The 17,679-nt window shown below is 33.4% G+C and overlaps 1 protein-coding gene and 1 long non-coding RNA gene across 2 annotated transcripts; one reads left to right on the top strand and one right to left on the bottom strand.

Moving 5' to 3' along the window:
* The first annotated feature begins 972 nt into the window (after positions 1-972).
* LOC138134945 (odorant receptor Or1-like) lies at positions 973-3,495 on the top strand. The gene is made up of 5 exons (XM_069053552.1): positions 973-1,867; positions 1,912-2,155; positions 2,210-2,309; positions 2,364-2,468; positions 3,328-3,495. Exons 1-5 carry the CDS (start codon positions 1,333-1,335, stop codon positions 3,493-3,495), a joined length of 1,152 nt encoding a protein of 383 aa, XP_068909653.1. The 5' UTR covers positions 973-1,332.
* A 3,288-nt stretch (positions 3,496-6,783) lies between these two features.
* LOC138135829 (uncharacterized) lies at positions 6,784-7,465 on the bottom strand. The gene is made up of 2 exons (XR_011161100.1): positions 7,026-7,465; positions 6,784-6,967 (listed from the first exon to the last, which is right to left on the bottom strand). It is a non-coding gene; the product is annotated as an uncharacterized lncRNA (long non-coding RNA).
* Between the last annotated feature and the right edge of the window lie 10,214 nt (positions 7,466-17,679).

Raw genomic sequence — 17,679 nt, 5'->3', positions numbered from 1 at the left:
TTGTCGAAATTTTTCAGACTTACCTGGCTATTGGTAAGGTACATTTCATAATTTTTTGATAATTTTTCACTTACAAACAAAGCTAAAAAAAATTAAAATGTAAATTTCAACCAAAAAGTCAAATTCTGATTTTTATACTAACCTACCCAAATTCACTTCCTATAATTATTTACGAAATCTACGGAAAAAAATACCAATTAGATTTTGAATTAAACGCAGTTTTACATTTCAACTTTCAAAATCATTTTTATTTATGACCTGCTACTTGTGCTGTCGTAAATTTAGGTGACAATGGAAACTGTCCATTTTATGGCAAAAAGGTTTAAAACGGTCGGCTATACCTTTGTTGGGAAATTATACCATTGTGCCGTAAATCACCCGTCTGGTTTACGTTTAAATAAAAAAGCGAATTATTTAGCTAACCAAGTCAAAATTTGTAATTGTGCCACCAGGGTTTGATGGGCTAGCAGATACAGATTCATTTAGTGTAAAAACTTTATAGGTAAATTAACAGTTAATTTCAGAAAACTGTTACGGCCTTATTTATTAACAAAAAATTTTTTTTAAAATTCTCAAATATACCTTATCAATAATTAGTTACGTATATAAAATTTCGCCAATTTTATTTAATTAGAAGTCGCGATTTTTGGCGTGCGCGTATACGATGCCCCACCCGGTATTCATAATTTGGTACGTGCATAAATACATGCATTCAGAAAAATTAATCTGATTGATTTTATTTAATTATTATTAATATTTTTGTTTACAGACAATGTAGCAAGAGACTTCTACTGAACACAAAAACATACTTATTATTGACGTTAAAAATTTTAGGTACTTTTATTATGATATTTTTACCTTAATTAATATTTGAAGATTTTACTTTTGATTTGCATTTCATTTATTCAAAATATTTTAAATTTAGTTGACCTTCATTTAACATTATTGTAACTGTGTCACCACAATTTTTAACCATTTACGCTCTTGTTCTATTTAAATATCTTATTAACCAACCAAGGAATATTTCGTGTCAGAGGTATGTTATTAAAAGGTGAACTAAATTTCCTTAATGTAAAATTTATTTCATCTTACTCCAATTATCAGTACTAATAGTATACCAGTCGTATTTACTAACTTTAGAAAATTATAATTTAGACTGCTTTTTTCTTCTTCAGGGTTTTCATTTATAATGCAGGATTACCTAATTATTGGTTCATTCGGATTATTTATTACAACCCTTTATTAAGGACCCTCATTCGGTCTTAACATTCTGAAGAGTGACGACTACATTGTTGTGTTCTTCAATTTGTGCTTAAAGAAGTACAGTTTTAAATGGGGGGATTAGTTCGAAAAACATTTGCATTAAATCTAAGAGTTTTGCAATTTTTCGGGTTGTATCCATCGCGAAATTATAAAACTTTATATAAAACGTATGCTTACATCTTCTACTTCATATTTATTGTGCCTCCACCTATACTAACTAGTTTGTATTTTGTATTTGGTGAAAACGTCGATTTGGCTTTAGTCGCTCAAAATGCTTTTGCAATAGCCGAGACGGGTTGTTTTGTGTTCAAATTGCTTCAGTTTATCAAGAACGCCGAAAAAATTAGGAAATGCATATACATGATGGAAAATTCAATTTTTCTGACTTATACTCAGGCACAAGAACACATCATTGATGAATACATCAGTGTTTGTACTCGTAATTCGTATTTCTTTTTGTTTTTCTGCATTCTCACTGCCGTGAGTTGGGCAATTGTTCCGTTATTTGGAAAGGAATATAAGCTACCCCTTGATATTTGGTTACCTTATGATATTACGTCTGGAGGAAGATCTTACATTTTAAGTTACATTTTTATCGTTTTAGGTGAGTAGTTTGTTTTTACGTTACCAATTTTACGTTTTTCTAAGGAGTTTCAAGTGATTCAGTCGCAAACGGTGCAATTGATCCTTTAATCGGAGGCTTAGCTTATTACGCTACTACGCAGATTAGAATCTTGAAGAACAATTTGCAAAACGTTAACCAGTATGTTAATGAAAAACTTTTAAATATTAAGCAAGAAAACAAGAATGATGACGAAAACGAAGTTTTGAAAGCTATGTTGATCTACAAGAGAATGAAATTTTGTATAGATCACCACAATGCCATATTAAAGTAAACGATCGTTACTTATTACTTGTAATTAAAAAAAATGAAAATATTTTTTAGCTTTGTCGATGTTTACGAAGAAACGTTTTCGCCTATGGTTTTTATTCAGTTCTCAGCAAGTGTAGTAGTAATTTGCATTTCATGTCTCCAGTTAAGTATGGTAGAGAATAACATTGTTAAGCTTACCTTCTTTAGACTTACTGTATCGTTTTAGGTAGAACCTTTCACAGCTAGTTTTTTCTCGATGATTATCTTTATTAATGCTGTTCTTATGGAAATCTTATTTTATTGTTACTATGGAACTACCCTTTTCGAAGAAGTACACTTAATGTTTTTTGTAGTCTGGAACAAAACGATTTTCATCTAGTTACCTTTGCATTACCCTTGTAAAAATACGAAGTGACGCTCTCCAAAAATAAGGCAGTATCCTAACCTCAAAAAAATACATCAAAATTCCAAATGTGATTTATTGCGAAGAGATGATATGGATGCAAAGTTGAGATTGAAATTGAAAAGAAAGCCAACAAAAGGAAGTCACAGCAAGTGTTGAAAGTGGCCACTATTTTGCTGCATACTCGTACATAAAATTGTTGTCATCTGTCGGCAAAATTTCTTGGACTACAGACACTTTATAAAAGTGCATGTGTAAATGACGGCTCAGAATGCTTCCAACGTTGGTGTGGGACACATTTGTTTGAGCAAACATAAGTGTCGAGGAATTAGGATTTTCTGCAAAGAGCTATTACGACATTTTGATCAGTTTGCGGCCTTTCAGTGAATTTCCTCTTCATCACACTTTCCGTTGTGCGAAATCTTTCAACAATTTGGCAAACGTGGTGGTGCAATGCAGTGTCTTCAACAATGTTGTTCGGAAACCTAAGTCGAAACTGTGCTTTGCATTCAGGGATAGAATATTGCCATTGCCAATTTATTACTACTACGTCCAGATCGGAAATAAAAATCGTATACCTACATTTTAATCGTTTCTTAATTCAATGTAGTAAATTTTAACAATTATCAATTTGATTGATGACATTTATTAACAGCACTACATAGCTAGGTACTTGATAAAAACAGTAAAGCGGTGCGGGAAAATTTACATGTGCAAACATGCCAAAGCTGATGACAATCATTTTGTTCCACACAGTACTTAATTTAATAAATGTTTTTCTTTTCAGAGTAATACCTTGACAAATGCAGCATACATGAGCGAGTGGTATGAATATGATATTAAAAGCAAGAAAACTTTGATAATATTAATGGAACGTTGTCAACGACCAATGATTGTTACTTCTGGTAAAATTCTGGATTTATCTTTAAACACATTTACTAAGGTGAACTTTTAGTATATGCAATTTTTCCCGTACGATTTTCTTACTATGATTATTTTATTTTATAGATCCTGAGACGATCTTATTCATTACTTGCAGTATTAAAAAATTATTGAAAGTGTGGGTAAAACAATTATTAGATATGTATAATTAGCAGATATGTAGTCTTAAAAATTAAATGTAGCAAACTGAGATATTTGTGTTTAATCTATTGTGTTGTTATTTTAATTAGTAGGAAGTTAGCACATTTGTAATATAATATTATTTATTATACAAAGTGTCTCTAAACGAATGTATATCAAGAGTCCTTTGGAATTCCAATATATTTGATTTTTCCCGTTGTGTAGCATAATGTGGTACCAAATAGAAAAACAGAGGTTATGTAAGGCCATTATAATGACAGGTTTTTAATAAACTGTTGTAAAGCTTGTTTGACACGATGCTAAATTTTGTAGAAAATTTGTTAGGAAATGAGAGAGGACCAATGAACGATCAGGATCTGACCAAGACGGATTATGATCCTGATCGTTCATTGGTCCTGATCGAGGGTCTCTCTCATTTTCTAACAAATTTTCTACAAAATTTAGCATCGTGTCAAATAAGCTTAAGATGAAATTGAATGTAGAAAAAGTGAAGAAAACGACAAGCAAAACAACAAAGGCGTCGAACTCACAACTGACGCTAAGATTTAATAATTTAACATTTGACTGTTGACATCAGATTTGACGGCTTCAACGGCTCGACATAGTTCGACATAATCAAATTATAGAACCGCACAATTCCACAGAGCTCTTGATATATAGTTTTGTCATTTTCGTTGTAGATCGTAAAATGTTATTGCATATTATGAGTGATTAAGTGCTTATTCGCAATGGACATAAGCTTGACATAAGACATAAGAAATTCATGATACATGCAGTGGATATACTATTAATTTTTACGTAACTTATGAGAAGTGACCTCAGTGAACATTATTGTTGTGTGCAAAAAGGCATGAAGAATCATATTCGAGTTACGAGTATATGGACACATAAATTATTTTCCAATTGCTCAAATTTACAAATTATTCTTAGGTATCTCTTATGTATTTCTTATGTCTTATGTCCATTGTGAATAAGGACTAACGAGTACAATGGTTGTGTTTGAAAGGCTTGGGAAGCTGCGCGTACCATTTGCCGTACAATGCAAAATGTAAAATACAAGTCTGCCTAAAATATTACCTGCTAGTAATAAACTAGGATCTGCAAGATCTTTAACTTAAAGTATAGTGGAACCAGAAATATAGTGATTTTATGGACTCTGGTCGATAATTTCTTTTACAATTTTGGGGTCACTTTTATTACTAACTTGAAGAGAGTTATAAATCTTCTATGACAGATGTTTTTGAGCCGTCTGAAAATGGACCATCGGAGACAAAGGTAGGTAGAGCCCAGTCGCGCGACGAGTGCCACAAGTTTATTGCCCTGCCATAACTGACCCTCTCAAGTTAATGTACTCCATCCCTCATAAAAACACTATATTTCTGGTTCCACTATATCATAAAATTTTATGAGCCACAACGAAAATGACAAAAGTATACCTACGTTCTTTTAGAGATACTTTGTACGTAGAGTGCTGCACGTGGATGTATTGTAATAAGAACAATCACTTTATAATTTTTTATTGTGAACCAAGATAAATCTGTCGGTTAATAGTTATTTATTATACGAGCGGGCTAAATGAATGTTTAACGAGCGATGCGTTTAAGGCTGTTGCCTAGTGGTTGGCCAAGCAATGGTAAAGCGCGCTAAACGGATTCTAATTATTTTTCCACAGTTTTATGTTTGAAGCTATGGTGACTATATTTTTTGTTAAACATTAACGTATCTCACGGGGCTACTGTCTCAGTTTTTTGAAAAATCGCTTCATTCTTTATAAAAAAATTAATAACTAATAATAATAATAATACTAAAACATGTATTTTATAAACTAAAATTGACTTGTCCAAAGATTTTTTTGAAAAAAATTTTGTTTTATTTTTTAGGAATTTATTCCATACTTTTGCCGCTCACTGTATATACTTTATTCACGTTGAATTGAACATTTCAAGGTCAAATAATTTATATTTTTGGCTCTGTAATTATGTTTTGTAAATAGTGACATGCAGCTAATCAACGTAATGCGAATTTAGCAATCCTCAATCCAACGTGAACGGTGTTTACCTGCATGTCACTATTTACAAAATATAATTACAGAGCCAAAAAATTAAATTATTTGACCTTGAAATGTTCCACTCAACGTGAATAACGTTTATTATGTTTCAAATTTGTTGACAATTGCTTCGAAAGCTTATGTTTGTAATCAACGTAATAAGTGAAAGAAATTAAAAATTGTCAAATTGACAGGAGCATAAAATAACCGCAGAGTAACCAACAATAAATAAATCCTTCTTTAAATTAATTTTCTGGAAGTAAGAGATTTAACCACTAAAGTATACAGATACCTCCAACCTTCAAGAAAATCTAAAATTTGCCAACAGATTTGTTCACAGTAGGAAGATTTACTGTTCTTGTAAAATGCTAATTTTATGACTGACGGGTCTCGAGAGGGTACCTGCTGCAGTGTTTGACCGATCCAAGAATTCTGAATACTTCTGCAACTTGAACTACACCTCGCCCAAAAGTTTTATTACTGTGCAACAGCCTTAACAGCGCGAGCGGCGAAGCTGCAACCGCGTTTACATCGCAAGTTAAACATTCATTTAGCCCGCGAGTATAATGCAACTGTTTATCCAATTTTACACTAATAAACCTCTCCAATTTGAGTGTATTTTTTTAAAATGAAGTCCGAAGCGTGTGTCACTAATCACCTATGATTGTCAAGTCGCTGAGTGTGATTTTTTATTGCCATAGGTTTATTGACAGGAGAAAAAAAAACCGGTGACAGTGAATTATTTTATCCAATATTACTCCTAATAAAATTAGGGCTTTACGGTGTATCAGTGTGTAGAAGATGAAAATCTAGAAAATGCATGATACAATTATGGACAATTGCTTCCCAATACCTGTAATGCATGTATAATTATTGTTTAATACATTTTTATTTATTTTCTTTGACATTTACTTGACATGTTTAAACCGCTAGCGAAATAAAAAAATTAAACCGCTAGAGCACTTAAAATTTTTTTCTAACACTAATATCTTATACTGTTTCCATGGTGCATTTGAGCTCACACCTTATGTTTCCCATAAAATACGCTTCTCTCTATAAGACACGTCGTCAATAGCAACGTATCTTATAGAGTCATAAAATACGCTCACACACATCATTCAAGTAACATTTTATTCATCATTTTTACAGTAATGATCACAAAAGTGAAAAGTACAATTATTGAATTGGAACTGCCACATTAGCTTCGTGCTCTTGTTCCTAACATCTTCTTCTTTAACTTCTGCTGTTTCATCCAATGCAAGTGCCCGGCCATCGAAAATGGCAATCTTTACATTTTCTTCAAATGATTCTTGCCGTAGTGTGAATTAACTTTTAATGAAGTTCTACACGCTTACCCCATATCAAGAAAAGCCAAAATGACATCTTCCGTTACCTCCGTGATGCTTTTTTTATTGTTCCGGCCTTGAAACGAAACGTACACCTTTTCGTATGCACTTTTAGACTTCATTGGTAACAAATTGCCCCTTTTTTCTTATTTCTTCTGGAACGTTTTGGCACATTTCAACGATGAAAATTGTTTTTTTCCAAATTTGTTGATATTATTACCATAGTACCCACGGCAACCTCCGCATTTTGTGTATCGTGACGCGCCTCGAATAATTTCTGAATTTATTAAAATTTCTGATAAGATGTTAGTGTTAGAAAAAATCTTGAAGACAACGCGTGTTTTATAGTTTAAAAATCTCGATCTATTAAATCCTCGCTCCCTGCGGTCGCTCTGATTTAAACTACGATCTCGATTTTTAAATCGTCTATAAAACCCTTGTTGTCTTAATAGCTATATTCGATTATTCATTAAACTAGTGCTTTTATCCCTTGTATCTAAGTATTTAAACATGACTTTATAAGGCAAAATTGGATAAAATTAAATAATAGTTTATTTAAAATAAAATAGCAAACATTTTTGTTTTAAAAGTGCCCCGAATGCTTGCAGCGTTTCCACGTTGAATGGCAAGGGAAATCCTCTCGAAAAGGAATTTCTTTGATTTTGAATCGCCTGATTCCGCGATAAGTCGGTTTCCGATGACATTAATGAAATCGATGGCTTCTTTGCACCAAGGGCCTAAGGTTTCAAATGCTAAACCTTTAAACACGTAGTTTGACGAAATGATTGAACTATATAGCAAACTTTTATTACTTTTTTAGTGCAATAATTAGTTTACATAACTTATTTAATTACAACAATTCCCTAAAGGTTGCTGTAAATACAACCAAGGCCCGGTTTTTCACCTTCAAGTAACTTTATTTGAACGGTAATTATCAAGGAATCTACCAATAGCAGATTCTAAATCATAGCAACTATTGGTCAGATAAATTTACTTGAAGGTGAATAAACCGGGCCTAAATCAAATACTTAATGTAAATGTTCAATAGAATTATTCGATATACACAGTGAGCCGAAAAAACGGCACAAATTTTGTACGCTCATATCTTCCTGAGTTATTAAGTTTTTTAAATGATCAATATATCAGTGAAAAGCCCAATTTTTATAGAAAACATGAAGCCCCCTTGCTGTCCAAAGATAGTCCTAACTCAAAAGTTGTGCGTCATAACATGAAGACATGCAAAAATGCTGGTTTTGAAGATATTTATTGTTTAAAAAAAAATATCTCAATTGTAAGTTTACAGATATGATTCAATATGCCCCCCATTTTTATTAGCTACCATTTATAATCCTGTTCGCCAGTGCTCAATTGCAGAAGCTATTTGTCTCTGAGGTAGCTGATTCCAGCATTCCGTTATTCGTTCTTTTAGTTAATAACTTTAGTATCACGAATTCGTGTTCTATCGTAGACCATCTACGAGTATCACTGGCGATAATTTGTCAGATAATCTCACTAAAGCACAAGGCTTGTATGTCAAATGTTATCATTATTGGGAAGAGTCTGGATAGATTGCTTGAAAAACTTGCTATTACTACAGAAGATGAAATTGGTTTTCTTCACCATGACCCAGAGTCCAACGGATCCAACGATTTACCATTTCTTCAAACATTTTACACAACCATTTCATAAGGAAATATGATGGCAGCAGTGTTTAAGTATTCTGATAAAAAGCTTTCGACTGACTGTTTGCGGAATGTACATATTATGTTAAATTGATTTTCGGTCTCCCAAACTGGGAAATACACCGTTACCTTACACTCTAAGTCAAGAGAGCTGCGATTTCCCGAACAATGTCAAAAATTTCTAGTGGAGTACGGGAAAAAGTTTGGTGGAGTGCGGGGAAAATGTGCGGATACCATTAATTTATTCTTTTCACAGTTACTTTAAAATTAAAGTGTTCATACGTTACTATAAAATAGTGTAAAAAAACACATTTCCCTGTATTATTTTTCCGATTAATGTGTTTCTTTAATTTTTATTGACCAATAAATAATCATAACAGGGAAAATACAAACTATCGAGTTGGCAGCCCTGTATGTCAAAAAGATTGACAATTGTTATTTCGTAAAAATCTGCAAAATTGCACAATAAAACAAAACTGCAGCATTTCAGCATTCGATTCTTTATTGACGATGTCAAATTCTACAATAAAATTAGTTTTGATTTAAAAAAAATATATATATTTTGGTCAGCCGAAAAGTCTAATACAAATGTCGAACGGGAGGTATTTTCCGGCCCTCCAACTAATCAGGGGCACTCGGCTGCGCCATCGTGCCCGAAACTAGTTGTCATGCCGGAAAATTCACCTCCCGTACTCTAATGTAAATAACTATTCCTGTAGCTCACATAAAGTTTTCAATTTCACCAATCCCAGAAGCTCGTCCTCGGGTATTACTAAAAATCGGACATGTAGTTAGACAGCAAAAATAACTATTGATATCACAACAATCAGTGCAAAGTTTACTTGGTATGACTTGAAAATCGTAACAATTTGCTATTTGACTTAATAATTATTTCGAAATAAAACAACAAATAGTGGTTCCAAAAAGAACCGTTTATTTATAAATAACCAAATTAAAATAGATGTTCGAAATGGCCACCATTCATTTCCAGGTACAATTGTGCTCTACGTAACAAACTTCTTGAAGTAGAGTTACGAATCATTTCTGGAGTAACTAACTGAACGCGAACTCTCAAATAAGATAAATATTTGACTTCAAACGACCCATAGAAAGAAATCCAGTGCATTCAAATCGGGAGATCTAGCAGGCCAAGGATGGGGCCCCCTCGTCCGATCCAATGCTATGGATATTGGTTAGCCAAGATTTCTTGAACATCTCTGCTAAAATACGGTGGAGTCATTTAAATGATACATCTTCAAGCAAATCCGGTAGGTGAAATTGTGAAATTGTCTAATAAATGTCAAGCTGACGTAAATAATATTTCAAATAAATGAGTTGACTACATTTATAGCCGAATTATGGAAATTTTAATAATAATTAGGCAGAGAACTTCGAAATCCTGACAACGCAAAATTGCGGTCATCCTACCTTGATAGTGCTCAACTTTTCTCGATTATCGCTTGAGATAGGACTTTTTTCTTTCTGTTCTGCAATTCTGGGACACTCTGTATGTAATTTTCACCCAATAACTTTCTTGAAATAACTACACGTCGTTTGTTTAAAATTATGAGCAGCGTTCACCAAAATTTAGAATTTTTAAACCTCAATCATTTTTTAGATATTAATGGTAAAGCAGTTACTCAAATATAAACGAAGGAACTGAATAATTTGTTTGTATAATTGTTCATTCGACTCGTCCGTATTTTCAGTTTTAATTTTCATATATTTTATTTATCAGTAATTACTGCAGCTAACCCACCAAATAGCCTATCGTGCCAGTAAGTAAATAAACTAAATTTACTTAATGTAAAATTTATTTCTTCTTACGGCAATTAAATTCCCAATACGTAGGTATACCAGCAGCACCCACAAATTTTAGAAAATGGTAATTTAATTCTTTTTTCTTGACGGTTTTCATTTATAATGTAAAGTTATTGGATTATTTATTAGTGTTTAGCTCTTAAAGGTTGGGCAGTCTCAAATCTGCCCAGTCGAATAAAAAACTTTAGCAATGGCACTAGTAAAAAAAATGTTTGGTGTCAACTTGAAAGTGATGCGACTACTGGGATTCTATCCCTCACAAGAATATCGAAAGTCATATAAATTGTATTCTTACACTGTTTACTGTTTATTTACTACTCTTATTCCTGTATTGGCCAGTGTGCATCTTATTACAGACCCGAAAGTTGATTTGGACAAAATTGCTGATAGTGCATTTATCATATGTCAGTTGGGATGTTTCATCATCAAGATGTTACCTTTGATTAACAACGCTGATCAAATCCGAAGTAGTATATACATCATTGAACAACCAATTTTTGTAGCCTATTCAAGCAAACAGGAGAAAATTATTGAAGAATGTATAGCCATTTGTAAACGCAGCTCCTGGTTTTTTCTAATTTTTTGCATTGCTTGTGTTATTTCGTGGGGCATCACACCATTCTTTGACAAAGAATATAAATTGCCAATAGATGTGTGGTTGCCGTATGATTTTAAGGCAAATCTAGGATTATATTTACTAAGTTTTGTTTATATAGTTGCAGGTGAGCAAAGTGAAATTTGATGCACTACAACTTTGTATGTATTTATTTCAGGAGCTGGAAACGGAGCTATATCCAATGGTGCCATAGATCCCTTAATCGCTGGACTGGCTTGCTATGCAACAAGTCAGATCAAAATTTTGAAAGATAATTTGCAGCATTTGAGTGAATACGCTGAAGAAAACATATTAGATAAGCATGTGGTCAGGAACGGGGAACAAGAAAATAAATTAAAAGTCATGATAATTTACAATAGAATAAAATTTTGTGTGGCGCATCACAATGCTATTTTGGAGTAAGTTATTAATCGAGATATTTAATTAAATATGATTTAACAAAAAATTTCAGTTTTATTGAAAATTATCAAGCAATATATTCTTCTGTTGTTTTTACTCAGTTCTCAGCGAGTGTTCTCGTAATCTGCATTTGCTGCTTCAAATTAAGTCAGGTATTTCGCTTTGAAACAAACATTTCAAAAATCTTTCATGATTAAGTCTAAATTAGGTACATGTAGAAAAAAATCAGATTAAGACATTTTAATTTCAGGTTCGATTACTTTCATTAACGTTTATGTGGATGGTTATTTTTCTAGCTACAATGCTTTCGGAGATTTTTCTTTATTGTTATTTTGGGACGATGCTTTTTGAAGAGGTAAATATAGGAATTTTCATCAAAGCCTTATTCACAAAATATCTGACACTTTTTCTTTCGATTTTTAATTTTTTTTACATGTAGAGACAAACTTTTGTGTTGTCCCGATAAAATCTATAACATAATCAAAACATATCAAGACAATGTGAAGAATATGGCAATCCCACCTGATGTTATTTTTTTAATTTATCATTCCACTTAATTACAATACACATTTTTACAAACTAGTTTCTAGAAGTTGCGACTGTTTTGTGAATCATTTAACAGTAGTTTATTTGACGAGTTTGTGTGTCGTTTCACTCGCGTTTTAAAATGGCCCACGCGTGCCAAAAAAGGCCCAATTTACACACGAACGAGTTGAATACAACGTTTTTTTGTTCGACGAGCCCCTTAAAGGCTCCAAATCGCTTAAACCTTTAAAATTAGCTTGACGTTTCGTTTTGACAAATTGTGACATTTATCAAAATCCGTTCACATAGGAGAAAATTCTCAAATTCTGACACCGTCGAACAAAAAAAACTACTAAAGATTGCAATTTTTAGAATAACACTCTGATTAATTCTATTTACATGGGGAAATGGTACGAGTATGATCTGAAATCTCAGAAAGCTTTGATAATGTTGATGGAACGCTCTCGAAAACCAGTAATTGTTACCGCTGGAAAAATTCTCGATTTATCTTTGGAAACTTTCACAACGGTAAATAATTTCTTTCATCAGTAAATTGTTTTCTATTTAAATAATATTCTAGATTTTAAGACGAGCTTATTCCTTACTAGCAGTTCTTAAAAATTATTAAATAGCTTAATTAATATTATTGTAGTTATATCATTTAAAGTGAAATAGATCAACATGGTGATTTATATTGCTAATAAATATTATGAATAAATGTAATTTTCAATTTAAACCATATATTGTTACAACAGCTGAATAATAACGTGCGATCAATTAAAAAAAAAATCGAGTTAACTGGATTGTGCTATTCTGATGCTTTAATTGGTTCAAATCACCATTTTCGCCTACTCTGATTTTTTTTTATTTGATCGCACGATATTTACAGTAACTGACGTTTCTAGAGATATTGTAATGGTTCGCAAATTGAGATGGAGAATATTTCTGCAAAAAAAGCATTGTGAGAAAATAAAAGTCAGTTGGTCCTATGTTGTGTTATTTTTTTTATTGTTATTTAATTCAGATTCTATGAGAAGCTGCATCTTGAAAGAGATTCAAAACATTTTTGATGGGTTTTATATTTATGTTTTCGTCTGAATGAAAATTCGTTTGCTAGCCAATAGATTAATAAATAAAAAAAAAAAATAGATGAATATACAGGGTTATTCACGTAAGATGACGAGCCTGACCAGGTAAAAATGCAACCCAAAATACACTTTACAAAGCATTCGTTGTGTTTTGGTATTTAAAAATTAAAGCAGGAATCCAAGTAGGTGGGTAAAAATCACCAAGGTGGCAAATTACAAGTTTGGTTTTATGATGAAAAAACTTGGAAGCCATGATTATGAAAATTAGCTTAAATGGTCACTAAACTTGTGTATAAATAATATTTAAATTGGGCAAGCACAAAACACATTAATTTTTTTCTAATTTGTTTTTTAAAAAAAAAAACATTGCAAAAAATCGTTATTTCGAGAACTTTCTTTTTCTAGCATTAGCTTTTTTTCTTCGGCGCAAATTAGCGCAAATAAGACGAACTATCTTTTTTTAGTAACTTTTTCGGCCTTGTTTTGGTATTTTCAGCCTCGTGGTGCCATATTGCTATGATAAAAACAAGTATAATATCTTGTTGAAAATTGTGTAAACACAACATAAACAATACATTTATTGAGATTGCAATAGCAGAAATCACTCCAGGAATGAAACAGTTATCCTGGGAACATCATTATCCTTTTGAGAACATGCCATCATGTCCGGGAACGTTCCCGAAATGACCGTTCACGAAATGACGTTTTCAACTAAACGCTGTTTTTTTTTTGACGGCAGCCTTTTTCGACGCGGTCTGACATGGTTAGTGTAAAATATTTCAGGTTATTGTTTTAATGTTGTAATCTAAAAAGAATTTTTTCAATATTCCAAACTTATAAACGCATTCCCGGAATGACGACCTATTGATGTACGCTCTGTAAATAGTGAATTAAAAGGTACTTATCACTTAATTATAATTAATTTGGCGAAAAACACTTATGACGGCCGGTTATAATATCATCTCCTACCACAAACTGCGGCTAGCACCTAAAGGCTGTGTTCATTATAAATTTTTTTCAGCTAGTTACAACTGCGTTCACTGAAATGATGCATACTTTGTCGGACAAAATATTTAAGCATATTTCTATTTAAATTAATTAGATTTTTTGAATAATAGTTAAAAAAATTAGATGTTAAATAAAATTGGCCGCTGATAAGTAGTGGAAACTGTTAAATATCGTTTATTTTATGGGAATTCCTGGTGTATGTTTCTAAGGATCGTTCCTTGGGACGCGTTCTCGAAATGACTTTCCATACATATATCTTGAAATAATATTAAATATTATTTACTTTTGAAGTATATTGTATGATGTACAGTTAAAACAAATAAATGTTAGTATTTACTAATGTTCACTTGTGCAATAAAATGGTAATTTTTGTAATTTATTTGCTGGTGAAGCAAATTTGCCACCTTGGTGATTTTGAGCCAGGTATTCTATTAATTTGAAAGGTATATCTGTCATTGCATTTTTCGTTCATATTTAGTATTTGAAAAGGTTTTCAAACCATGACAGAACCGATTTGATCCTACTTACCCATTACTTGTAATTTTAATTCCTTTTATTGTTATTAAATCATACTATGTAGAGAGAGCTATTTTTCTGTCAGAACTTGACATTCATCAGGCTGACGTTAAAAGCTGTCTACACTGCGTTTTTTATTTCGCTGAACATACAATGTAAAATGGCTATGTTCAGTTCTAAAATGGACAAGTCAATTCATTTGAAATAGGCAACCAAACTTACAGATCCATGAATCCTATGTTCAGTAAAATAAAAAACTCACGGTATGTTTTATGTGCATTATGATAATGCCGGATAATGTAATAGGGATCGAGATTGCTTTGCGAATTGCCTTTTGGGTTGCATTTTTACCTGGTCAGGCTCGACATCTTACGTGAATAACCCTGTAATGAACATGACAATAATCTTTTTGTTGCTTATTATAACTCATAATAATATTAAAAAGTAAAAAGCCACTGATGAATCGGTTAAAATAAAACTTGATATTTGTCAAATTCAGTAACTTATAATTAGTCTAATCGTTTTGTGCAGAAGAGGATTAGAACAGATTTGCGTCTGGAATAGTTTATTCTCCACTATATACCGTGTGTCTAAATACATTTCTGGTCAAGAGTCAGTCCTTTAACAAAAATTTCGTTTTTGCTTTCTTTGTCGTAACATACAGAGCATCAGGTGTGCAGTTTAACCTCAATTTTTGTGTTTGCGTCAGTGTTATTGTTATTCATCCTGTGTAATATTTTTCATAATAAAACAATTTTTTTCAAAACTAATAGTTATTTATTTAATAAATTCATAATATAGGTCTTTGTGGACGAGCCCCATTGTTTATGGCCGAGCGAGCTTGCAAGCGATAAATAGGGAGAGTTCACAAAGCCTAATTATGTACGAATTACATACTGTAGTGACACAGTTTAAAATTAAAATTTAAATCCCCGGTACCGCCACAATAGCGCGCCAAAAACATAAGAACTAGTGAACAGGCTAGAAACTGAGGGAGGGGTTGGCAAGACGGCAGGTAGAGGGTAGATAGGGGGAGAGAGGCCACTTTTTGGGGGGTTCCGACGTGTGAGGGTGTTTTTTTTTTGTTTCGAAAAGAATCCAGGGTGTTAAGAGAGATCTAATATTTTGAATACCGCGAGCTGAAAGGGAATCAACCCTCTGTCGTCCCGGGTAGATATTTTGTGTTCGATTCGAAAATTAGACGGTTTAACCCACGTTCGTGGTGTTTAGCTTCCCAGGACTGTGTGGTAGAGGGTATGTTTGTAATATCTGTTTACGTTGGAATGAACATCAGTGGTGCAAATGACCTGACCTGTTATTATGACAACTCATATGAAAGTTAATGCCAAATGTGTGCGATTTGCACCACTGATGTTCAATCCAACGTGAACAGGATATAGATATTATTTTGTTGCATTCTGTTTCTCTTGAGAAGCACCCAGTTGTTAATTTTAAGTCTTATCCCCTAAGTTTCTCCCGGGAGGTGCAATTTTCAGGCAATTAGTTAGTTTCACAAAATAGTAGCCATCGGCTGATTCACGTGCGTCCATTTTTTTTGCCACCATTTTCTAGCGGCACTTTACCCGCCATTTTGTTTAACCCAGCCCGCTGTTCTAACACTCGTAGTCACGGAAAGAAGGTGTCGTTACTTATGTTTCTACTTACATTTGTGATATTGTAATCTTTGTTTTGTTGAATTAAACTCGGTTTTCAATGTGTCGCAAGATTTCGGATGACTCAGAGTTAGGTGACTTTCAGGAAGTCGTGGGATTAGCTAAAAAAGTAACGTGGGGTCAACGGTTAGTTAGCGGCGGCGGACCTAAGCCTTCCTTTATCCGGCTCTGGGATGTTGACGTGAAGCCCCGCGACAGTTCTCGACCTTGTGGTTTGTCGGTAAACGGTTGGTTGGGGAAGGCGGACCTAGGCCTTGCTTTATGCGGCTCTGGAATGCTCATCGTACAACCCCGAGACGCTTCTAGAGTGCGTTTCAACGAGAGGTACACGTCTATAAACTTGCGCAGAAATCTGTTTCGGTCTACGGTGGCGTGGCTTACATAGACAGTAGCGGCGTTAGTTTGTACTTTCCAGGGAATTTTCTAAGTTCATTTCAACAGCTGATTTTTCGCCATTTTGTCGCAAATCATAGGCAGGTTATTCTTCATTCTTCACCGTCTTCTTTTTGAAGTGAAACTTTTTATGGGAGGGTCTTGAAATTCTGATCGGCAACCTTTTTGTGTGACGAAAAGTGGTGGGGGTAAACACTATTGGGTCGAGTGGGAGCAGTGTCTCTGTCTTTGTCACACTCACGGCATTTATCGATAATGTCCTCTCTTTGATTTGGAGGGTTAAAAATGAACAATGAATTACGCATTTCGATATTGTTTAGTGTTATCCTTGTTTATAATTTATTTTCTTCATTAAAATATACAATTTTGTGGTGAATATGCTATTTAAAAGTGATTGATGAATAATTACAATGTTTCCCTATAATACAAAAGTTTCACTTCTATCGTGCGTCTTTACGACACATTCTGTTTTTTTTATGTCATACAACTCGACTTCTAATCCCGGTTGTGAAAATCTGATATTTTCTGTGTTGTGAAAGTAAAAACAAAAATAAAACTGGACTACGCCAATGCACTCGATTTTGGCTCGCCCTTCCCCTACATCTGACGCATCTCGGTAGCCACGCCTGTGTACCTCTCGTTGAAATGCACTCTATCACTCGTTCTTGGTCGGTAAACGTAGTTCGACGCGCGTTAACATGAGTATCTATAATGTCGCTTGATCTCAGGCGATTCAGATGATTCTTCTCAGTGTCTTCGCGGCCGAGATTTGTTACCTGCAGTTCTTAAATTTTTTAATTCAAAATGAAAGCAACAAGATTAAAAAACAATTTGCTCAATACCAGGACAATCAGCTAATTCTGTTTGTAAACAACGCGTTGTTTTTAATCTTTCATAATTGAGAGCCGAGTCGTTTACGTCTTATCGCGGCTCTCGGAAGTG

The sequence above is a fragment of the Tenebrio molitor genome, chromosome 7, assembly GCF_963966145.1.
Source record: "Tenebrio molitor chromosome 7, icTenMoli1.1, whole genome shotgun sequence".
Lineage (NCBI taxonomy): Eukaryota > Metazoa > Arthropoda > Insecta > Coleoptera > Tenebrionidae > Tenebrio > Tenebrio molitor.
The sequence above is the reverse complement of the archived record's forward strand: the minus strand, read 5'-3'. Positions and strand labels throughout refer to the sequence as shown.

Coding starts and splice junctions, on each gene's coding strand:
- LOC138134945 (XM_069053552.1), top strand. CDS start 1,333: ATGGGGGGATTAGTTCGAAAAACATTTGCATTAAATCTAAGAGTTTTG. Junction 2,156..2,209: donor CACCACAATGCCATATTAAA/GTAAACGATCGT, acceptor AATATTTTTTAG/CTTTGTCGATGTTTACGAAG. Junction 2,310..2,363: donor CATGTCTCCAGTTAAGTATG/GTAGAGAATAAC, acceptor GTATCGTTTTAG/GTAGAACCTTTCACAGCTAG.